Source organism: Macrobrachium nipponense, chromosome 30 (genome assembly GCF_015104395.2).
Source record: "Macrobrachium nipponense isolate FS-2020 chromosome 30, ASM1510439v2, whole genome shotgun sequence".
In the NCBI taxonomy this organism is placed as follows: domain Eukaryota; kingdom Metazoa; phylum Arthropoda; class Malacostraca; order Decapoda; family Palaemonidae; genus Macrobrachium; species Macrobrachium nipponense.
The window spans coordinates 43,212,191-43,234,842 of record NC_087218.1 but is presented as its reverse complement, the minus strand read 5'-3'; the positions used below and the strand labels follow the sequence as shown (position 1 = coordinate 43,234,842).

Genomic DNA, 22,652 nt, shown 5'->3' with positions numbered 1-22,652 from the left:
CTCTCTCTCACAAACTTGGGCATTCACCTTGACTCTCATTGAAACGTTAATTAATACCCGGTGCATTTATGCAGATTAACTAGAGACGGCATTGAGTAGCGTAATGTTAATTTGAACGTCAAGGTTATTGTCCCCATTTTCAATGTTAATGGACTCTTTAGCATTCATATATATATATATATATATTTATATATATATATATTATATTATTATTATATGTATAGATAAACCCTCAACATTGGCCTTTTTATGTATAGTATAATTTGTTGTGGAATATTATTTCATGTCAGCCTGTGGTTCCACTCTTATAAAATAAAATTTCCTCGTTGCATTTTTGTCCCCCCCCCCCCCCCCCCCCCCCCCCCCCCCCCCCCCCCCCCCCCCCCCCCCTTTCTCTCCCACGCTTTATGCCACTTTAAGCAATTCACGCCAAAAAAACAAGCCATCATCGATCTTCGCTGAGGATGCCTTCAATCTTCTTCCTTGGGCCCTAAACTCTCCCCCCCCCCCCCCCCCACCCCCCTTCCCAGACCCTTCCCAGACCAACATTTTGTGAGAGATACCATGAAACATTTCGACCCCTTGGAGGGAGGGGAATTCTTTTCCCCTCTTTCTGTCATCAGCCGAAATTTCGCTGTTTTACAATAGTCCTTTCTAGGAAGTATTTTTTTATTATTATTATTATTACTTTACTTTACTTTAGAGTACGTTTACTCCCCAGAATATGTTACACACATATATAGCCACACATATATATATATATATATATATATATATATATATATATATATATAATCCTCTTGTAGAATAAAATATATATTCTTGTACAAGATTAAAGCTTTCGACCATCAACTGTGGTCTTGTTCACTAAAATGTGAACAAGACCACAGTTGATGGTCGAAAGCTTTAATCTTGTACAAGAATATATATTTTATTCTACAAGAGGGTTTTACTTCATTGTGGATTGTATCCCCATATAATATATATATATATATATATATATATCTATATATATTATATATATATATAAGAATGTATATACTATATTTTATATGTGTGTGTGTGTATTACACACTTTTTTTATTCAGTGGTTAAAAGGTAAGTGTGGCAGTGGCTTCTTGAGTTTTTCCTCAGGGGCAATCGCTGACCCTGGTCGGTACTTGGATGGGTAACCACCGAGAGATGTCAGTTGCTGTCGGCACTTATTTTATTTCAATATACGTAACGTGAGACGTGGGCTTGCAACTTCACTTAAAAAAGATTGCCTGAATATTAAATATAATACCTCTTGGAGTCAATCCGTCGGAGAGGAAACTTGTAAGAGAAAATAAATCTTCTTGTTCACGTTTAGCTCACCTGGTTTTTTTTTTCATAATTATCTGTTATGAATGCAATGGAACGAAGAGGACCAAGAAAAATTGTAGTACTAATGCAGTTCACGGAGCATGAATGAATGTCCAGTTAGTGTAGTGGCCTAGTAGGTGCCAAGGTGCTGCTAATGAGACTTATGTTTCCCCGGAAGAGAGCTGACAGAAAGTGAAGCATACACGCCCACGTGAGAAAAGTCCACCCACTTGTTTGGGTTCAATGTGAATCACGAGGGAATGCCTTCCTTTACGAATCTTTTTTTGTGAATTTATTTAAACTTTATGCACAATCTGCCCATCAGCTCCGACAGGCCAGTTCAGTATGATGTGAAATAATAAACATTTGAAAATAGTTGCAAGATAAAACCAAAAGTGTCCGGTAAAAAGGAAATCGATTAAACGAACATTATCGAAAACCATCGTTGCCGTACGGAATCGTTCCGCATATATACTCACTGTTGGGAATGTTTACAATCTGTGAAGAGCCTTATGCGACAGCTTAATAGATGCTTTGCCTGGGAGAGCTTTGTAGCGTCTAAAGAAGACGTTTTTTTTTTTTTTTTTTTTCTTTTTTTTTTTGTTTTTTTCTTTAGCTCGGAGCATTGAATTCTTGCTCCCGAAGCGATATAAATAGACTTACAGTAGTGTGAGATAATTCGTCGACGAACCGTGTAATTGAATCTTGATTTATTTTTTACTTTGATAAACCCACTGTGAATGGTTTTATTTGATAAACCCACTGTGAATGATTTTATAAAGACTAGCTGCAGTATCGCTGTTCTGTAAAATAATTATATAGACCCCCTCCTCCCAGAAAGGTAGCAGGATGTCGAACTGTTCTGTCATAACTAAGGTATTGATTCCAATAGTGCTCTCTCTCGCTACAACAAAGAAATTTAATCAACAGTATTATGTGAAACAAATACTTATGATGATCAAGATAACGCCCACCCCCCTCCCCCAACAGTATGCGTCTAGTGCTACAGAGTTTTCATGTTTGGTGTGTGCGCGAGTATCTGCCTTGCAATATCCGGTTTTGGTGTATTTTTGGCGTCTCGTGATAGCGTGTTTGTTTGTCTCTGATTCATGTGCACCAACAGAACGCAACTAACGAGGGATGATATGGCCATAAAGGGAGTCGAATGTTTGGGTTAGTGGAGAGTTGCTTATGTATTTTAGGCTATTAAGCCAGATGCAAAATGAAAATTTGTAGTTACATATACACAGATATATGTATTATATATATAAATAGTATTATATAATATATATATAATATATCTATATATATATATATATTTATATAATATATGATTATATATATATATATATTTTTATATTAATATATATATATATTATAGTATATGTAGATAGATAGGTACTCTTTGAACTTTTCTGTTGTTCCTTTTAAAGCTTGCTGTGCTTACTTCTCTTCACTTTAAAGGGTAGATATAAACTGTCAAAACCGAACTTGGTAAATTGATCAGTAAAACGGTTTACTCCAACCCCCAGAATGGCAAATTAAGCCTCTCTCTATCTCTCTCTCTCTCTCTCTCTCTCTCTCTCTCTCTCTCGGGAATGGCCAGGACGAAGTATATATATTTTTCCAGCCTTCTCCTCCCATGACAGCTGGAAGGGACTACTTCCGTTATTTGGCAAATGTTGACAATTCTCCTCTGTCTTCTAGGCCTATCAAGACTGGGACTCGTGTGTGTTGTGTGTGTGTAGATAGAGAGGGGTGAGAGAAAGAGAGTGAATACGCATGCGTGCGTCTGCTACGCGCGAATGATTGTATATAAGGGGAAAATGTACTAAAGATTTGATGAATTGAAATAGAAAATGTTGGAAAGTAACCTTTTCCGTTATGGAAATTCATGAGAGAGAGAGAGAGAGAGAGAGAGAGAGAGAGAGAGAGAGAGAGAGAGAGAGTCTTAGGACGCAGAATATACGAATGAAAAATTACACATTGATTGTATGTCTTAGATTTAATAAAATAATGAAATTACAACTGAATTTCTGTAGTAAATTAGAAAGTAAGTAACGTTTTTCGTTATATCTGTCAAGGATGGCTTAATGGCTCTTCAGATTTCCCGTTGATAGACGTTGATTTCTCCTAATTTTAGTGACTTGGAAAAGGACAGACTTGGGTTTTCCACATGTTCACTACTGTATTACAGTTGACGTTGATGGCATATAAACTTTAGTAATTCAACACAAACTAATAAATCAGTAGTAGAAGAGAACTAAAACTGCCTATCTTAATAATTTATTATCAATAATCAGTCGGTAGTGGTAGCAGTAGCAGTTGTAGCAATGGTAGCAGACACCAGCATTCCCCAATTCCCAGTGTTACATTTGAAGATAACTTAAATATTCATGAAGCATATTAATCCAATGAAAGGCGGGTGACGAGATTGATGCCTTCACTGGCTAATGAAATTCATGAAAGGCAAATGAGAAGGGAATTCGTCTTCATTATCCTGCTAATAACGAGAGGGGAAAAACGAGTCAGAACTTTTCATTTTTTCTCGAGGTCTGGATGGGAGATATTCCCGGCTCAGGAAATCTGTCATTGCGTTACGTTTATCACTGGTGCATTACATTCGTTTAACGTAGAAATGTTCGTACTATTATGTGTATATATAGGTGTGTGTGTGTAAAATGCTCATATTTAATTTCGATGAGTTACCTTATAACGCAATACCACATTTTCCTTTGGAAGCGCCTACGACCCTTGTCTGTCAGATGGTACGGTAATTTGTTTAACATTTTTAGGGAAAAAGGAAAAATAGGGAGTCACCTATTCGGAAGTGTCGTATATCCAGCTGCTCCTGAGCTCTTACACTGTAGAATAAAGCCAGCTGCTTCGTTGAGTGAAGGTTCCGGAGGGAAACTGGCGCGCTGTGGAGTTGCAAAATATTGGCAGATAACGTCTCAAGCTTGGAGCCGACCAACACAACATTAAATTGCCCCGGAAACAAGAGTAATAAAAGGTTTGGTAGAGATATCAACATTAGGGAAATGACATATTATTCATGAGGAACACTTCAACACAACTAGAGCAAATACGTCATCATATATTTTTTTAGATGTTTTATAAAGTTCTTGTACAATAAGTGCAGTATGCTTTCTTTGAATTATAAAAAAAAAACAATAAATGCATTTAATGTTATGTGACGCGAGAATTATGTAGACCAAAACAACAACAAACGTCACTCAAACTAAACCCACAAATGTATAACTATACTCCGTTTTTTCCCATCTGTCCATCCACCTGTGGTGTTTGCGCATGGTAACACTGCGCCCCAGGCTTTAAATAATATCCTATTTCGAATATTAACGGTGTAATTCGTATACAGTAAATTATTAAAACACTTTTCAGTTACAAACAGATATCCTTTATTTACCTAAAACTTAGACAATGCGTAATTATTTAAAGCCCGGGACGCAGTGTTACCATGCGTGACCACCACAGGCCGATGGACCGATGGAAAAAAACAGAGTATAGGTAAGAAGTTGTTTCCATGGAACGACTCGTTAAGTTGTACGGATCGTATTCACTGCTGTCCCGTTTCTTGGCGACCTGTGAGGTCCACAGGTTTAGAAACACTTTTAGTTCATTTGGTTCTGGTGAAGAGCGGTTGCTCTCCTTGTTTTCATTCCCAGTGTTGATTAAGTAGTGCCTCTGTGGGCATTTTGTAAACATGTAGGACATCGGTATGCGGTAATGTAATAAACTGGTATGGTAGTGTGTGTGTACATAGCTATTTTGAGTGCCTGACAATACCTAACAGAGAAGTATGTCTAGAAGCTGTGTAGTGGTGTGTATGCTTATGAGTGTAACCAGCTCATTTGCAAACCAACATAGAAACTCAATATGCATTTGAAATTGTGTTTACTGCAACAGCAGGACGTTAGCCAAGTTGAAAAGTTTGTACCCTAAACTACATTCACACATAGCCAGGTTACATAATACATACACGCGCATGCGACAGTATGCTGCATGCACGGTCTATAGGTATATACCTCATATACCTAGACCGTGGCTGCATGGCGACAGCTGTGTTTTACGGACGGGTTTCCGTATGCGTTACTTTACCCTCCACTTTAGCTTATGTATTCATAGACTAAGGTACTTGTAATTATGCTGGTGGTGGTTTCCTTAGGCTATACGCAGTGATGTCGATAAACTTCGCCGAGGCTAAACGAGTAGTTTGTGTTTGCTTTTGTCTTTTCCTGAGATTTTTATTTGGTAGCCGATGATATTCGAATAGCAGGATAACTTATGGAAAACATTATAATTAAAAGTGGATTGTGTATAATGCCTTACGTTTGTGTATTCGAAGCAAATCAGTTCATTGGTTGGAAGAAGGCAATAGGAGCTTTGCCCTGCAAGTTACCAAAGACACTTAACCTAGAAGGACTTCTCTTTGGGAATCTGGAATCGACAATGGACGAACGTGTAAACGGTAATGTTAGGAAGGCATCCACCCTTAAAGCATTAAGGGCATCGTGCCAAGCGTACCTAGCGGTATTGACTTAGCTATTTGTAGGATTACAGCTCGCCTTTCATGGCGTCACATAGGCATCCAAATGGTCATCCCTGGGTATTTCTCCAAATCGGTGCCCAAGCTGTCCACAGATTTGTTTCGTTTGTATTGCGGACCGAACGTTTTGATGTCGGTCTAATTATCGATTTCGTTGGGCTGTGATCTGGCCTAGTGTTGGTTTTCAGGAACTGGTTGTCACGCTTATTTTGGGCTCTGGCATAAGTTGAAGGTTTATTTATTGTATTTTTATATTCTTATTTTCCCCAAGTTCCCATCTTTGCTGGAAGTCATGAATATGAAATTAACCCCCATTCACTCTGTTGGCTTCTAGGTGCCCATTTCCTCTTGCACCAGACTACCAGGGTCGGCGAATAGTTTCTCAACAGATGCATTTTTTTTTTTTTTTTTCAGGGTTCTCCCTTCGAAAGAAACGGAATGATTAAAGAGGTTTTAGTTTTTGTATTGAATTAAAGCTAGTCTCAGGGAATGAGAGGGTAATTAAATAAATGTTCCCCAGTGCTGATCTGCATTTCGTAGTTATATGATAATTTGCGTAGACACTTCCCTGCTTAAGAGTAGTAATGTTGGTGTAGATGCTTTTTAGTAATGTGCCTCACTAAAAGAAATGGATGACCGTAGTTTCAAGGGATGAAAAGTAGCCCATTTTTTCTAGGACCATTAGTGGCTCTTTACGAATAAGCCTAACTTGCGTAGTTGTATAATCCAGAATGCATGAAACGGGTCATACGGTCCGGCACTGGAGCTATTCAGCGCCATTGTATAATCCAGAGAACCACACATGTAAATACCGATAAATGCCTCTCTCTCTCTCTCTCTCTCTCTCTCTCTCTCTCTCTCTCTCTCTCTGCTTCGCACACTTCCAGGCGTAGGGAAAGAATAGCCTGTTAGCCTTCCTCTTTACCGGGTTCTTTCATTCCCACGCCTCGATATAGGAAAAATAAACGTTAACGTCTAAACATATCTGGAAGTGTTTATAAGGCTGACCTATCATGACTTGTTTAAAGCAGCACGCTTTATTTATGTGATGGTTTTTATTTTTCTATGTTTTGCGTTGCAAGTATCATCGGTTCATGATCATAATGAGGTCTGTTAGTATGGTGTGTCTGTTCGTCTACCGTTCTATCCATAAACGATGTATGGATGGATGTATATAGTTCGTATACATACTCTCCAAGGTTCTCTCAACACATACATGCTTGTAGCTTAGTCACCTCTTATTTTTGTCTTTTTATTTTTGTTTTGCGGTATTGGCTGCCTTCCATACATCCTTTTGCTTGAAGATTGAAGGAACCAGCTCTTGTTTTCGTCGGCATCTCTCCCCACCCTTTGGCTTACTTCCCGTCCTTCCTGAAAAGGCCTTTGTATTAAGGTAATGAGAGCAAACACCGCGTCCACCCCTAAACCCCCGCCCCCTCCTCTTGCATAAAATAGAAGCGCGAAGCAATCAATGTTGGGAAAGAGGAGGGATGATTAGTTGAGCGTTGTTGCCCGTCAATGGAGTGTGTGTATGATCGATTGATGCATCTGCGTTTTGCGACTATAGCAGATTCACATCAACTGTGCATTTGATGTCTAGGCCAGTCCCTTATTATGCTCCTGATTGGCTATTAATAAGCCAATCACAGGGCTGGAAACTCTGTCTCTCGAGAGAGTTCACATAAGCAGGATGTATGTTCCATCTCTCCTGAGGTATACGTCTTTCAGGAGCGTTGGAACGTACATCCTACCTATGTGAACTCTCGAGAGAGACAGAGTTTTCCAGCCCTGTCATTGGCTTATCAACAGCCAATCAGGAGCATCGTAAGGGACTGGCCTAGACGTCTAATGCACGGTTGATGCGAGTCTACTATAGAACTCTGTCGCTTAATAAAAAAAAAAAACAATTGAAGCCTAGGACGTTTGGTTCATGGAAAATAGGAATTTTAGGGTGGTTTGTTTGTCATAACATCAAACTTCCCGTCTCGCTCTTTTTGGAGCATAAATTTTTCACGTTATGAGACATTATACACAAGTTTATATATCATCATTTGTAGGTGGAATACTTCAAGAAAATGTATAATGTACACGGAAACTTCGCCTTTTATTATCAGTACAGTAATTTAAATAGAACTTGAACAAGTTTGACGACTAAGTCGTGTACGATTGTTTAAAGGAAGGAAATAGCTCTCTCTATTTCAATTTTAGTTAGGTAGACGAGGGAAAATATCAGCCTTTGTTTATAGGCGAATCCCAGTATACCGCTTGGCGTCCTCAACCCTCGTTTTCCGATAAATTGACTGTGAAACCATGCTTAGAAGGCTGGTGCCTCTTGTGAATAGGCTCATCTGTCATTTAGGGGGCGTATTCTCCGACCAAGATGTCCACAACCCTTCACTCCTCTCCCTTCGAGGGGAGGGGGGGACATTTGCATTCCGCCGTCGGAAATTCTAGCGTAAGTAAGTGTCCTGGTTGTACATGTTACCACCACTGCAGTAGCAGTCAAATTGATTTGATTTGACTCGACCGAGGATAAATTTGACAACTGACTATTGTCTTGTTAATTTTGGTACATCCTATGTATTGGGAATGGTGTATGTGTATGTATATATATATATATAATAATATGTTATCTATATATACTTTTATATTACATCTCATATATATTATAATATATATTTATGTGTGTGAGAGAGAGAAGAGAGAGAGAGAGAGAGAGACGAGAGAGAGAGAGGATAACAGCGTTCTTGGAGATTTAATGATCAGTGGCAAATACTGAAAGTTTAACCATTACATAAAAATGGAAAACATGACATAATCCCCACCCCAACCCAACCCCCTTTTGAAATTAATTAAAATGCACTTTGGACTCCATGCCTCATCCAGTTACGTTTAGCAAAGTCAAATGCACTTATTTTGTCGCAAATGTTATTTCCAGAGTTATTTTTTTTATTTACGAAGTCGAGTACTTCGTTTTTGCAAATACCTTTTGTATCTTTTTTTTTTCCTCAGTACTCGTCTATTGGCATCCACCCAAAAAAAAGAAGAAAAAAAAGCTGCAATTTCATTGTAGAAACACTCCATAAACATCCTTTCCGATAACTATAGTGCGTTTCTTTGGTTTTTAGCAGGCAGTCTCTCTCTCTCTCTCCTTTTGCAGACAAGAAAGTTCCAGGTTGGTTGTTCTTCCTTTTCCTCCTCTTCCTCTTCCAATCCCCCTCTCTTCCCTTCTCCCTCAAAAGCCACCCAACGCCTTCCACCCCCCCCCCCCCCCCGTCATATCCACCTAGGTCCTTCTTAAAGTTGCCTGGCGTAAAGTTGGTCTCTCTCTCTGTCAGACGGTTTTCCACGCAGCTTTAATTTTATGTGTGCTATGACCGGCCGACGGTCGTGTTTGCGGGGTGCCATACAGGAACTGTTGGGTACGGGTGGATTTAGCAAAGAATCCCCCCAAATTCCAAATTAATGGAGATTACCGGTTTTATTTTGCGGTTATAAACTTGGCTGCCTCTCTCTCTCTCTCTCTCTCTCATATGTGAAGCGTTGACGAGAATTTCAGCATTAGTTTGTTGTTACGTTAGCACACTGTAACGTAATATATATAAATTATAATTCTTGTGTATTGCAGATTCCTAAACAAAACTGTAAATAAAGGACACAGTAAACTTTCTGAATAAATGTTATGGGCATCGTGTGTATACTTGCATTTTTTTTCTTTTTCTTCTTGGAGAGAGTTATTTGCCAGAGAAATTGAGCTCGTTCCCAGCGCTACATTTCAGGAAGGACGAGGAACGCCCGCCGTAAAGAATGACACTTTCCCTAATGATTACAGAAGGGATGTCAGTGAAATCTCGTCCCATTTGCTATGGAATTGGAAGATTCCTGGAGAATCATTCGTAGTCTCGTGTTGCCCATTATACTCGTGAACATGATAGGTGCATGCAAAGTCTAGGGGTGCGTGTGTGTCTATTAAAGGGCTTTGCTGTGTGCGGCCTCATTGCTGTTCGCAGCGGAAGGCGTAGTGGGGTTACATGCCAAATAATTCTTTCATATTTGAACAGATGTTAAAAGTACAAACGTTAAAGAAGCAAGGTTGCTGTGACTAGTATCTATAGCATTTTCAGGTTGAACAGTTACTTCAGATATACGGAAGCCTAATCGGCTGGACAAAAATTGCTATTCAAAAGCACAGGTGTAACACTTGCTCAGAATAATTATTCTCTCTCTCTCTCTCTCTCTCTCTCATTCTGGTCCCTTTCCTTTCTACATCCTTTAAGGCTTTCCTTATATCGATACATCGTATCCAACAAGTTTTACATGGTCATGGCTTTCACTACAATTTTATAGCTTCCTGACCAGAATCCAAATCCCACATTTTAAGATGAGCAACGTGTTGCCACAGCCCCTTCAGCTTCAGTATCGTGACCTTTTCAACTCTCCTACGTGACTTATACACTGAATTTCCCCACGCTTGGTGCGTATGCAGTCCTTAGACAAATGTTAATAGTAGTTGATGCCTGCCTTTTCAAACTCTTCATTCACTACTCACAATTATATGGAGCGCCTCAGTGGCGTGGTCGGTATGGTGTTGGCGTGCCACCTCGTTTGCCCCGAGTTCGATTCTTGGGCGTTCCACTGAGGGGTGAGAGATGTGTATTTCTGGAGATAAAGTTCACTCTCGACGTGGTTCGGAAGTCGCGTAAATCCGTTGGTCCCATTGCTGAATAGCCACGGGTTCCATGCAACGTAAAAACACCATACAAACAAACAAAAACTCACATATATAGTACATTTACACTGTTACCTTATGTTGATGAACGTATGTAACCCGTTCACGCACATTTGTAGCTTCATGGCGTATAGTGGCGGATTAATGATTATTTCATCCACAACAACTGTAGAACAAAAAAAAAAAAAAAAAAAACTAACTAATGTGTGTATTGATATGTACTGATATTGATATGTACTGTTTTTACATGTTACGTATATTTATGATAATCCATGAAAGGTTTTCAGATCCGCCAATGATGGCGTATTCGGTCCTTCGTTCTTACCTTGTTTAACTACACTAGATCATTTATCCTTTTCAAGCGCATTAAACTAGATCATTTATCCTTTTCAAGCGCCCTCGTTCGACATTGTATTCTTTTGGTAATAATGTTCATAATGCACTTAAAATTTATTAATAGTCCGATTAATTCTACGGCGAACCTTCAGTGATCGTGATTCACCATTAATGATTTGAAGTTTGTTAATCTTGAACAATTTTGTCATAATTGTGTGGAGTATATCACTTTTGAAGTCTGGCATTTATCGTTGTTATCTGTCTCATGGGATCCAAAGCACTCGCTGGTTTTATTGATTTTAAAGATGTCGTTTTCTGAAGATTAATTTGGCGTTCGTGTTTCCACTTATAGTAGTAGACATCATATGTATGTATCAGGATCCATACAGACTCTGTATGGATCCTGGTATGTACTATAGTTGCTGTAGACACTTACCAAAATGTTTGTGTGGAAGTTTATCGTTTTAGGAAATCGTGATGCCGTTGTGGAAACACTCAGGCGAAGCGATTGAGTCTTATATAAAATCGTTTTAGAAATACGCAAACATTGTTTTGTGTTTATTTGAGAGAGTAGTATACACAATATCAAATCGTCTGTATACAAATAGCCTGTGGTTCTTGCTACAAAGAGTGAGTTTACACTGTACATTAGAACATTTAACATATATAAACAGTAGTCATGTAGTACGCTGTTATATTGTACGCGGAACTTTCTTCTGTGGACAGATGAAGTATGATGAACTTAGGTCTTCGCTAACATACAGTCGCTTAAGATAATGAATAACCGTCTTTGCGGTCTTATTTTTAAATATAATTTGTGATAGGAGATTAGGCATTAGGTTGTCATGCCGTGTTGTATAACTTAGGCAAGTTTGTGGCTCAGGTCACCTCTATTTATTCCTTCAATTAAATTGTATTTTAATGTTATTTGACATAGTTTCGAATATTCACACCATTGATTTGAATGCTTTAGCTTGCATCGCACGAGAGAGGTAATTTAGTCGCAAATCACATCATCCCAGAATAGTGAAAGCATCCCTTGGGCGGCTAGAACAAATAAGCCATACAGGGAGGAGAATTGCCAGCTTACCTACCCTTCCCTAACCTATTTATTTCCGTCAACGTGTCGGAGCTTTGCTTCTTGTATTTTCTGAACGATGCCAACTTCCATGAGCCTACAAAACTCGGAAGAGCCCTTTGACAAGAAATGGAACTTGTACTACCAGAGATCTGACGTTGATTTGTATGCAACTATGCAACAAGAGCCAGTTAGGAATACATAGTGTTGGTGGCGTGCCAAAACAGTAGCCATAGTCATGTGACTCCAGCGTCCTGGGGCGGGGTACGGTGGCGTGGTGGAGAGGGATGGAGTGGGTGTCCTGAGGGCTAGGAATGCAGGCATGACATGATGGTGGTTGGAGCGGGTATGGAAGGGGTGGGAGGTAGGAGCTAGGCTAGTCCACTCTAGGTGATGGGTTAATTTTATTGGAATGATGTCCACCCTGAGAGGCAAACTAAATAAGTACTGATATACCTATAGAAAAGCCACAAAGGTTAGGCGTTAAGCCACAAGAATGTCTTATCTGGCTGGCATCATAGAGCGTACTTGAGAGGATTACATACCAATGAATTAGGAAGAGGGTAGCCGTGCTCATTGGGAACTCGTCCTGAATAGGAAATGAATGTTGTGGTTATGTACACAAAATATTTGTGCCATTATGTGATGGAAGTAAATATTTATACACGCATTAACAATGTTGCTTATGTATTTTTTCTAAAAGGAGTTTTTTCTCATATGTGACTTACGTGATCGTCACGTGAGGGATTGTAAGGTTTATACTTTGACCCATGTTACAGTAAACTTATCGTTCATAAAGTACTCGTGAGATTTCGTAATAGCTTGTTTTTCTAAAGGTAACTCAATTGTAAATGAATTTCTAGTGACAAATTTTTCAGTAAAGAAACCCAAGCCCGAATAACTCATTAGAAAAGCCGTTTTAGAAGGTGGGGAGAAATGCATTGATTGCTTATACCCGTAAATAATGGAAACGTTGAAAAAGTGGCAGAGCTGTCAACTTTCTTTGCGGAGGTGCCTCCCATACCTATCAGAGAACGGCACCAGATGTGGCATCCGTGCAAACAGTTGTCAGAATTAAATGTCCAAGATTTAACAAACTGAGCCCACGGTGCCTTCTGTAAACGAAGGGGGCCACTCAACTGCGAATATCGATGTCACGTTTATCGCTGCATGACAGGGACCAAAACGGCCTTAAGTGCTGTAATTGTCTTAAAGGAGTGCCAGACCATTTTGGCACCCTCTACCCACTCGTCCCTTCTGGGCATGGCACCACATCCCACACCTATGCCCCTCCCTCAACCTCGTCGATGCCCGGCAGCGAAGCAGTGGTGGAGGCTTACTAGACGACGCAGACAGACATTGCATGATCCGCTTTATTGAAAATCGCCGAATACCCGATCCTGTACGTGTTCATTTACATTGTTGTTGGCTGTGTTGTTGCTGAAGGTGTTGAAAGGAGGTTCAGCGTCTAAACAGGCACTATATGTTGCGCGTTATCGGCTGGTGACCGACCACCTTGTCTGGTGCAGGGCGTAGGTTGTGTTTGACGAAATACGACGCATTTGTCATTGTGCCAATTTTTTGCTTCTCTCAGTTTTCATCCATTTCGAGCGAATCGTAACTGCTGTCAAGGGACGCTGTTATGAAATGGTCAAGTGTTAGGATCATTGAAGAAAGCCATTTATGACTACCTGTTCCCGCCAGATTTATGCGTGCGGTAAAATTAATATAATATGATTTATTCCACCTGTAAATTGAGAAACCTGCTGTTGGCAACATTTAGTTTGTGATTTTGTCGATGGGAACGGACTGTTGCAGTGCTGATATATTGCCAAATTATTATTACAAAAGTTTCTAATTTTAACACTAGTTAATATTTGTTGTTTGACAGATGCTGTCACCGGATTTTATTTTGAATATTAAAATATAATTTCAGATGAGAATGATTTGCATGACAAATTTACTATGTTTGGCTTTAATTGTGTATTCGCCGCCGAAGTGCATGATGTCAGTAGGGTTACGGAGGTCGATGAATTATTTGTTTTATAATTTATGTCCAGAAAATTATGCAAATTGCGACAATCTTCACGATGTTTTTGTACCAATTTACCATTATTGTTACGGAGCTTGGTTAAAATAACTGAAATTTACATTGCATCGATTAGTCAAGCCTCTCTCTCTCTCTGGTGTGCTGGGGGACAGGTTATGAAATTTGGTGGATAACTGTTTATATGCGTATTGTTTTAATTACAACGATCGAATACATTTAACAGGTTAACTAGTTAAACCAATGAAAACGTTAAAAAGGGGTTTCCTTTGATTTGTCATGACCCTTAATTAAGCCTAGAACATGTCCCGAATACATGTTAATTTTATGTATAAGATTTCTTCTTTCAACAGCTATCTCGAACACCTCAAAATGTCCTGCTCTCTCAAAAGCTTTTATTTTTGCAGTGCTGTACGGTTATCCAGTCGTTGTTGCCGACCAGCACCAGCACCAACACCAGCAAAGAGGCTACAGTAAGAGGAAAAAGAAAAAATATCAGCGTCGTCGGCATGCGGAAGTCCCTTCCACGGTAAGTTCCATGCCAGGATGATAGATAGCATCCTCCATGGAAGTCATTAGTCTAAAGTCTTGCACATTTTGCCCTTTGAACAAGTTTAGCACTTGGTCCTTGTGATAAATAATTCAAGCATTAAGGTTTCCAGCCACCCTTCTCCAGTTGTGATGAAACATTCATTATAGGGTTGCTAATTAATAGTTCTCAAAATACAAGGTAACAGTTCAAGATTTTAACTACGTTTCGTGCTCCAAAGACCCGTAATTGCATGTTGGGATTATAAGCTGGAGTTTGGTACGTCAGTCTCTTCAGGCAACGAGACAATTACACGTTGCATATAAAAATGGTTGGGTATCTGTCTTCTTGACGTAGCCAAGGCCTTTAATTATATTTTGTCGAGCACAGTGTTAGTACATCCCTTTCCTTTGTTTTTTTTTCCCCATTCAATTACATTTTTTATATTCAATTAGCTTAAACGCTGAAACCATAAAAATACATCAAACTGCATTCGATATCTCGCGCGCGGGCGCACACACACACGTACATATACACATACACACACACACATATACATATATATATATATATATATATATATATATATATGGTGTAATTTCGAATGCAGTGCATTGTATTTTTAATGTTTCTGTGATATTATGTTTCAGTCATGACAATATTACCGTTGAAAATTAAAGTTGATCAATTATCATTATTAAGTTATTGAATTCAAATTTCTGTTTTCTAATACTCATAGTGTTTTGTTTAAATTACAGCCACTTGATATTATTCATGAAATGTGAAACTATCACATTTCATGGTCGTGCAGAATGCGTGATATGCCAAACGGTTGCCTTTTAAGCCATCACTTGGTTATTTATTGAAGCATTAAAAATGAAAGTGAATTTTACTTTAGGTGTTGGTGTTTTTTCAAGTCTCTTGTCATTATCAATTTATATTTCCTTAATAATTTTTACTCTATCTTACTCTTTCCCCTCTTTTTCATCATTTTTCTATATATTTTCAATTACCAAAAATTACCTATGGTAAAAAAACAATTTGAGTATTTTAATTGTCCAAACTAGATTCTACTTGATTCTTTGTGAATTATTTTGTAAACTAGAAATTTATCCAATTGTCTTGAAATTTGGAAACTAAATATTTTGTACTTTAATGCTAATTAAGCTATTAAATGTTATCAAAGGCCCTTTGGCTCTAAACAATACTCCACTTCTCTTGTTTTCGTATAACTATTGTTCATTAGTCCATTTCCAGTGGGTTTATAGCCTCATCAAGAAAATCTTTTTCATTTTCTTCATCCTCCTTCAGCCCCTTAATTGTACTTGTCATGATGCTCTTTTCTCAAGTCGCAGAAACTTTTGTTTTAGATTTATATTAGAAAGCATCAACCTTTGTGTGGGGAAAATACCTTAAATGAGTAGATATAGTATTTGGAGACTAAGAATCTTAACATGAAACACAATAAACAATATTATACAGATGACAGGAGTTTAAATGCCAACCCAGAATTAGTCCAATTACAGGGACCCCCGATTGTGATTTGGCACTTCCTAGCAACAAAATATAAATAACAGATCAATACTATGGTCTTATGGGGATATAAGTAAGATTGGCAGGATTACTTGAAAGTGTTTTATGCTATGCCAAATAAACTCATTTTCAGGAGAGACACCTTATTTGTTGTACTTGGTCTGCATTTACACGTTGAGTGTCAGTGTCAAACCAAGGAGACAGGAAGGGTAGAAATCATGTAATACTCCAGCTTTAATTTTTGATAAAACAAAGCCTGGTATATTTGTGCTTTACTTTTGGAATGTAATTGACTCTATAGGATCAAATTTACAGTAGACAGAGACTGGGTATTAGGAAAGAAGTCCTGGGAACAATGGATTTTTCCCAAGACCAATCATTGTTTGGAAATGGGGTAATTATCTTGAAAGCACTTCCCTTATGGTCCCTTATGGTCAGCTCACTTGAGAAAAACTGATATTTAGGAGACAAGGACCTTATGTAAATGGTGTCTGCAAAGAAAGAACCGCCAAATTTTCTACAGTGGACTCGAAAACTCTTGAATACTTTAAACTCAACAAGATGTAAGAGCACAGCTTCCTCACTCATGTAAAGTTAAGAGTCACTGGACAAATTTTACTCAACCCACTACTCTTACTGAGGGAATCAGGAACAGCAGTCTTGGCTAGTCTTAGGTTGTAGAGCCGAGTGAACCTTGCAGAGATCCTAGGACTTTTCAAAGGAAGGATCCACCTTGATTTGCTCTCAAGCCACAGCAAGGTATATACTTTATAGGTCTTGATATTGGACACTAAGAAGCCTTTTAAGAAAAATACTTTTAAGATATTCAAACAACCCTATAAGATGTACAAAGAATTAACTGTGCAGTGCATCAGTGCTTAATAAACTCCTTTTGATAACTATGAAGTTTCTCTTAAAGTGAATAATAGTTGAGGGCTCTCCTGTTTGGTGAAAATTGAAGTCAGTAGTACAGAAGGAATCTTTATGTACTTCAGATATCATGCCCAGTGAGCCATCCGAGGTTGCTGTTGTAACAGTTTCCTTGTCCAGGTAGTGAACCATTTGTCCTTGATGTTATAAGTAAACAACCCAACTGGCACAAATATGCAGACCTTTAGAACTTGAGATATGAAGGAAAGCCTCTGTTTGAATTAATCTTCACACTACAACCATAGGTAGAATGGGAAATTTAATATTAGTTTGTCACACAAAGGACAGCAAGTGTATCAGAAAGACATACTTAAAAAATGGCATGAAGTTTAGTGAACAGGTATGGTGATCTGTTTTTAGAGAGCATCAGTTATTCATCAGGCTTTTATTGCAGTTCTATTCATTGGTTTAAACAGATAGTCCTTCAAGTTAATCTTATAAAATTAAGAGATTTGTTTAATGTACTAATTATTTTATTATAAAATACATACTATGGTAGTCTGGTGCAATTAAGTTATTAATTGTCAATGCTAGTGGATGTACAAATCACTAGAATTTGTACTATAATATGCATATCAAGATTTTGTTCAGTCTGCTTATAAATACTTCACCTACAGAAATCAGGGTTTCAAAATAATGTGCTATATGTTTAATACATTTTATGATTATAGTTTAATATTTTTTATATTTTTACTCCAAAGTCGAATTAAAGATTAATTCAGGAGCTAAATATTAGTTCAGATATTTTAAGTGAACTTTTGTTAAACTCTTTATATATCATTGTAAGAACTAGTATACTTGTTAAACTCTTTATATATCATTGTAAGAACTAGTATACCTCTGGACATGAATACCCCCTTTACTGTTTTCAGTTAAAAATTACAGATGGAATACTGTACTGTAAAAATACCGGATTTATTGGTTGTGTAAAGTTTATTTCAATTTCTGCATCAAATGAAATTAAGCTCTTATAACCATCAGTATTGGCTGCAGGCATGAAGTTCAGAATGCCAATGTGTATACTGTACTGTACTTGTAAAATTGACCAAATAATTGACTCATACATGAACAAATTGTTACTGATCCTTTTTTTCTCTTTTACAGGGTTGCTACCTTGACCCACAGCTATACACAGGTGAGCCTTTTGTGGCAACTCCTGGTGGTTATGTGGTGCCTGTAGAAGCTGCTCCATCTGTATGTCAAGTACATGGCTTCCAATATGTGACTGCCCCCTTCCCTCAGCATCTTGACGAGGGCATTGTACAACATTCGCCTTATCTGCCAAATGTTGTGCCAGATCCTGCTGCTCAACAGGTACAACATTTAGGAGGGACCAATCTAGACGACGGATCAAAAAGGATATTTAGTGACTTGCAAGAGAAGGAAAGAAGGCAAATACAAGAAATCCTTCAGGAACAAAGAGCAAAGGTTGGCAAGTCTGATTCTACAGAATCTTCAGATTCAGGTGTTTCTGAATCTGAGGAAGCAGTTGCAACAGAATTTTCCTCTGATGAACATGATGCACATAAAAAAGACCAGGATTCTTTACAGTCAAGTGGGAACACAGAAGGCTCTTTGTTAGGAGACTACACTTCTGGAGCTGAGTGTGATACAGATAATACCAGTACTGTTGAAGTTAGTGAAAGCTACAGATCAGAAGAGAGTTTGGAGAGAGTTGACAAAGAAAATTCCAACGCTGAAATAAATGTCACAAATGTAAGTAATGCTCAATACGAACTACCAGGTGATAATTCCATAAAAGATAGTCATATAACCACTGGTGATCAAAATCAACTGGTATGTGACCAAGATGCTTCCATCCAACCAAAATCAGATTTGATAGAGAAATGTTCTGCAGTCAATGAAGCAGATACCAAGAGTCCAAATTACGCCATAAAAGAGACGCAATCAAGACACAGTTCCTGTACGACAACTGATTCAGACACAGAAATCAGTGCTCAGGAACAAAGCATACCAGCTTCAAGTGATATCAATATTGCAGGTTCAGAAGATGCAACCAAAGTATCAACAGAAAATCTTGATGATTTAGGAAATAAATCAGAACTTGATTTAATAGAAGCACCCACAGTTTCTTGTAACCTAACTGATGGTTCTCCTAATGCACTGTCTATAGTCTCTTCCCATGAACAACAGCACAGTAACAAAGTAACTGCACCTCAAAACCACATAACCAATCTATCTCAGGAGACTTGTTCAAGTACTGAAAATCTTGAATTAACACTCGAAAATGCTCAAGAATATCATTGTGAGGAAGCTACAAATGTTGATGAAACAATACTTCCTCAGAGATTAGAATCCTTGTCGAAAGAAAGTAGCATAGACCAGGAAAGCTTAAAAGACTTAAAAGTAACTGAAGCTGTTAAAAGGTGGATAAGAGAAGTTACACCTGAAAAAGCCTTCTTCCTTTCAGAAGTCCAAACACGCTTCCTAGAAAACGAAATTCAAGGAGATATGGATACTGAAGATGAATACATTGAGGACGAACTCCCACAGAGTACACAATCAACAACTGTAAGTGGTTCAAAAAACGTGGAAGGCAACCCTTTCGCTGCAGCATCCAGTGATGCCCCTATTGTGGGCATGGAAAGCTGCAGCAAAAGGGTTGCTTTATTCAGTAAACAAAGAGGAATTTCTCCTGACACATTAGATGACTACGATGGTTCAAGTACGATTAGTAACCTGAGTAACGAACATCTGTATTCAGAGGGATCATCTAGCCAACCAGCCTCCTTCAGTCACAGCTTCGATGATGAAGAAGTTGAGAAGTATACAGAAAATCCAAATATATATAATCCTATTGCTTTTGCAAAGTACTATCAGTTAGGAATAGATGTGGATGACACAACACCTGCTTCCACCCCTATACCACAAAACTGTCAAATGTCTCGTGAAACGACCCCTGTTGTCCAGACAGAGTCTGAGACTATTAGCGAGTGTGGATCTGAAGATATTGAAACTATTCCACACAAATATGATGTGGTTTGCCAATATACAGCTACCTCACCAATGTCCTTAGCTACTGAAATATTGAAAGCTGAAAAAGTTTTGAGCAATATGGCACACATTACTGGTTCTCATCAAGACAATGAAGCCATTAAAGGTCATTTTGGCAACCCAGATATATATCTGAAGCACTATGGAAATGCCCAACGTACAGAGGTTGGTGATAGTGGAGTGCAGTCCGAGGAGAGCAGTGATGAAATGGAAGGACGTAGTAATGCTGGCAGTAGTGGTGTTGGATCATCACTTGCCTCAACGCCAGCAATATCTCCAGCGCATCAGGTATCAGGACAGCACCCTCTTCAGTCACATCCTTTAAGAAATTTAAGTGCTGGTGATGGTCCAGTGCCCTGCAGGACAGTGTGCTGTGCTGTTATGTGAGTAACCCTCAAAACATATATGGGTATTACTCTATTTTGTTAACCCTGTGGGGTAGAAGGCAGGCAAAGGGGTATCTCCTTAGCCTTCGCCCGCTCGTGCCTTACAGGGAAAACTGCTGGGCAGGGGACTGCCCAGACACTGAGGGTACAACGCTTAAACTGCTGTGAACTGCGACCAACTGGGTCACATGCTCACCTGTTATCAATTCATGTACTCTATTCAAGAAAAGTTGGTGCAAATGTGTGCACGTTGGACGTAAAACAAAGTAGAGAGTCAGTGCGAAATTGCTGTAGGATAGTGTCCTTGAGTCACGCAACATGCCGTGCTTTTGGTGCTATGGTTACTGAGGTTGAAGAACATATGGCCTCACATGGGTTGCACTGCACTTGGAGTCTGCATACCTGTAGGGGATACTGCCTTTAAATCAGCTACACACACAAAACATACATTTACACAGACACACTGTGAGTGCAATAGGCTGCTGCTCCTTGGCTAGTCCCCCCATCAGGTGTGTGGTTGTGAGTTTGTTAGGTCACATCACCCAAATCGCTTCAATCTCATGCATTGTCATTGTGATAGGCATAGTAAACCCTATAGATAGTTGTTATTTATTTTTAGACTTGTGATGTTTTAGTGGTTAATGTAGGTGATGTTCTACCCTTGAGCATTTAGATGTCATTTGGGTAGTGTTGATGGTAGGTAGCGTTTTTGGCTGCTGCGGCGAGCGTAGGTGTAGGTGGGCCAGGTGCCTCACAGGAGTGTGCAGGCTTGAACAGCAAACCTTCCTTAATACATGTTGTTAATATCAAAATATGACATTTGTTGAGAGACATTGAATATATAAAGATATATATATATATATATTCCTACCCTAAATCCTAATGTCACACTTGTATTGTAAATATAGTTATACTATATATACAGATTTATTAATGCTCACAAGCCTGGTCACTCTGCATCCTATATTTTGTTGACACGCAGTTTTACATAACTGCTGCTCTCCACATCACCAAGGAATGCCTCCTTTGTTGCTACTGTTGAATGTCAATGGAGACCCATTGCTGCATAACGTTAAGTTGCTTAGAGCACAGCAATAGTTGGCCTATGCATGTCACTTCATCTGTTATTGTTATCATTAAATGGCAGTGCTGCAGCTGGTAGTCTCCCATGAATATAGAAAGGAATAAGCTTGATTGTTAAACAACGAATTGTACGAAATGGTTGTTCGTGTAAGACACAGCAGTGAGTTTGAGTTGTTGTTTGTTATAGCTTGTATACAATGGAACTAAAGTTTATCTATAAAGTTCACCTATTTTTGCTGAATGCCTGTCCCCAGGTTTTTACCTCTTGTTGTATCGTAAATTTATTGCTGACCAAAATGCACTATCTTTTGCATATCTTCAGCCTTCTATCTAAGCAGTGGATTTTGATCCTATTGCCTCTGTGACTTATGACTTTGGCAGCTGAACTGAAGTTATCTTGGCTGTGCTGAAAGAAGAAAAAAAAATGTTATTTCTTGATTATTATAAACCATAATTTCTTTTATTTTCCCATAAATAAAACCAGAGACCAACAATTTCGTTATCAATTTCCACTGATGCCATATTACTTAATATTCCATAGAAATGAATGGATGTATCCTCTATGGATGCACCAGAGCTGTTGGATTGTTATTTTCTTTTTGTAAATATAGAATCAAATAAAATTTGTTGTATTTAATTGACAATCAGTAATCCTTTGAGGTATTTTATGTAGTAAATTACACAATTTTTAAAATTTTTGTAGAAACCTCTGTACATTTTATTTTAAATTAGTTCTTTAATCTTAATTTATCATAATAGATGCCATTTTTATGTTTCTGTTTTCTTCATATGCATGCATTACTTTTATTATATATTTAAAATGGTTTTTCACAAAAGCCAACTATCATAACCCATGGTCATGGTCTACACAATGTTAGACAGACAGTAGTGTCAAGAACATTTTTAATCAAGTATATGAGGCAGGTGAGATTGAGACGAGCATTTGCTATACTAGTTAAGTTTAACAAAAAAAATTTATCAAGTTTCAGCTCAAACCTATGTTGCAATATATGAAGGGGTTTCAAGCTGAAGGTCATCCCAAAATACTGACTGACGTAGCTTCCAATGAGAGATC

General features: G+C 38.4%; 1 protein-coding gene across 1 annotated transcript in view; it reads left to right on the top strand.

Moving 5' to 3' along the window:
• The window catches only part of LOC135202127 (uncharacterized), a gene marked incomplete at its 5' end in the record, with an annotated part of 63,919 nt that extends 41,705 nt beyond the window's left edge, over nt 1-22,214 (top strand). The window contains 2 exon segments of the mRNA XM_064231377.1: nt 14,509-14,630; nt 18,198-22,214. Coding sequence (XP_064087447.1) covers nt 14,509-14,630; nt 18,198-20,495 — 2,420 coding nt within the window.
• Between the last annotated feature and the right edge of the window lie 438 nt (nt 22,215-22,652).